The sequence below is a fragment of the Pinus tabuliformis genome, chromosome 8, assembly GCF_031772625.1.
Source record: "Pinus tabuliformis cultivar Carrire ecotype Pingquan chromosome 8, CPIR1, whole genome shotgun sequence".
Classification (NCBI taxonomy): domain Eukaryota; kingdom Viridiplantae; phylum Streptophyta; class Pinopsida; order Pinales; family Pinaceae; genus Pinus; species Pinus tabuliformis.
This window is the reverse complement of record NC_142294.1, coordinates 1,675,073,198-1,675,075,107: the sequence shown is the minus strand read 5'-3', so window position 1 is coordinate 1,675,075,107 and position 1,910 is coordinate 1,675,073,198. Positions and strand designations below refer to the sequence as shown.

At 39.3% G+C, this 1,910-nt stretch overlaps 1 protein-coding gene across 1 annotated transcript; it reads right to left on the bottom strand.

The window, feature by feature from the left end:
• Positions 1–320: 320 nt before the first annotated feature.
• On the bottom strand, positions 321–1,364 carry LOC149242636 (F-box/kelch-repeat protein At1g80440-like). The gene has a single exon (XM_089370924.1). It carries the CDS (start codon positions 1,362–1,364, stop codon positions 321–323), a length of 1,044 nt encoding a protein of 347 aa, XP_089227050.1.
• Between the last annotated feature and the right edge of the window lie 546 nt (positions 1,365–1,910).

Sequence of the window (1,910 nt, the reverse complement as noted above, 5' to 3'; positions counted from 1 at the left end):
AAGATTACAAAATGTTGTGCATGCTCGATCCAGGCAACTAAATTAACCAATAAATTACTCCAAGAAACAAAGCCTGGCTTTGCTACGAAACTCCAAACTCAGTACATCCCTAAATTACCCATCAAATTACTCCACAAAACTAAATTACCTAGCAGATCACTACCGCAAACAAACAGATTACTCTCCCAAACAAACTAGGGCTTTCTTAAATATCAATCCAGTTACGTAACTGCAAACCCACTGCATCCCGAAATGATCCGACAAATTAATCCAGGAAACTAAATTACCCACCAAATAACTCCACAGAACGAACCATGGCCTTAAATCTCGACAGTTGCTGCAGATACGAAGATACCGGAAGTGCTTTCTGGACCACCACTAAGCCTAACATGAACCCACTGCCCAGTTGAGGGGTTAAACAGGTACGCCACGTCTTTGTAGGATATGTCATATCCGTTTATGAAAATCCACTTGCCCCATTGTGTAGCACTAAAATAATAGGAATGAAATCGTGGGACAGAGGCCACAACAGACCAAACATTTTTCTCACCATCATACTTGAGCACCTCTTGTCCACTGAACGCGTACAACTCCCCAGACGAGGAAGTAACCGCAATACTTTTCCAGTTATATCCGAATCTCCACATATCTTCCCGCATTCTCCAACTTCTCGCTCTCGGATCGTAAACTTCTGCAGTCCTGTTCAGTTGCCCTCCGCTTATCACCATAAATTTACCTTCCATGAAAACACCGTGGCATGCATGGCCGTGTGGTTGGTTCATATGAGGCAGAATCTCCCATGTGTTTTTCTCCACGTCATAAACTTCAGCAGCGGCCAGAGGAGTATCCCTGTCATTGATCCCGCCAGCCACGTAGACAAGTCCTGTGGAAGAAGAGACAGAGCAGGCAAAGTAGTATCGAGGTGTGGGCATGTCAGATCCGCGGCTCCAACTGGCGGACTCAAAGTCATAAATGTACACACTCTTCATCAGACTCATGTCGTGGTTACTTCCATTGTATCCACCTATGAGGACCAACTTTCGATTCACAGCCACGCACTTACACCGTCGTGGTATGCCAGCGAAGCGGGCATCGTCAATGGGAGGTAGGTTTTCCCAGGTGCGCTTCACAGGGTCATATACCATTACTACGCATGCATAATGGTGATCATGACGAGCGATCCGGTATTTTCGAATCAAGCAGAGCAGGTACTCACTTACTCGTGATATTTTTCTATCTTCATAGAATTTAGGGCTACTCACCGTAGCCTCCCAACTTCGGCAGACACCTTTCAACGTATAGAGTGATTTGTAAGGTACTCTCAATAAGCACTCACGAACGATATCATTTGGAATAAGCTCCATTAGACCACTTCAAATGCACCTGTTTCCCAATGGCCTTTACTCAAAGCTTCAGAGATCCAAGACTCTATAAAACAATGTGTTTCAAAGCTTCAGAGATCCAAGACTCTATAAAACAATGTGTTTCTTCAAGGTCGTACATTTATAGATTTAGTATTCAAATCACCCATTAAAATGGGTTCCTTGTCCTATAAACAAGGGGTCTCATACACGTGGGTGCTTTGACTGTGATCTTAAAATTGGATAATAATAATAATATAGAGATATATATATATTTTAAAGTTGTTAAGGTGATTTTTACCATTAAATTAATTAATTAAGCTTGTAATACAAAGATGAGTTATAATTTTTTTTAGTATATGGTATTGAAACTTGCAGTATTTTGACCTTAAAATTGGATAACACTTATAATATGGTAAAAAAAATTGTTAGATGTTTATTTTTAAATCATATATCAATTTTTTTATATTATAATAATAATAATAATAATCATAATAATAATAATAATAAAGTTAAATTAATTTTTGTAATAATTTGAAATCTTGGAAA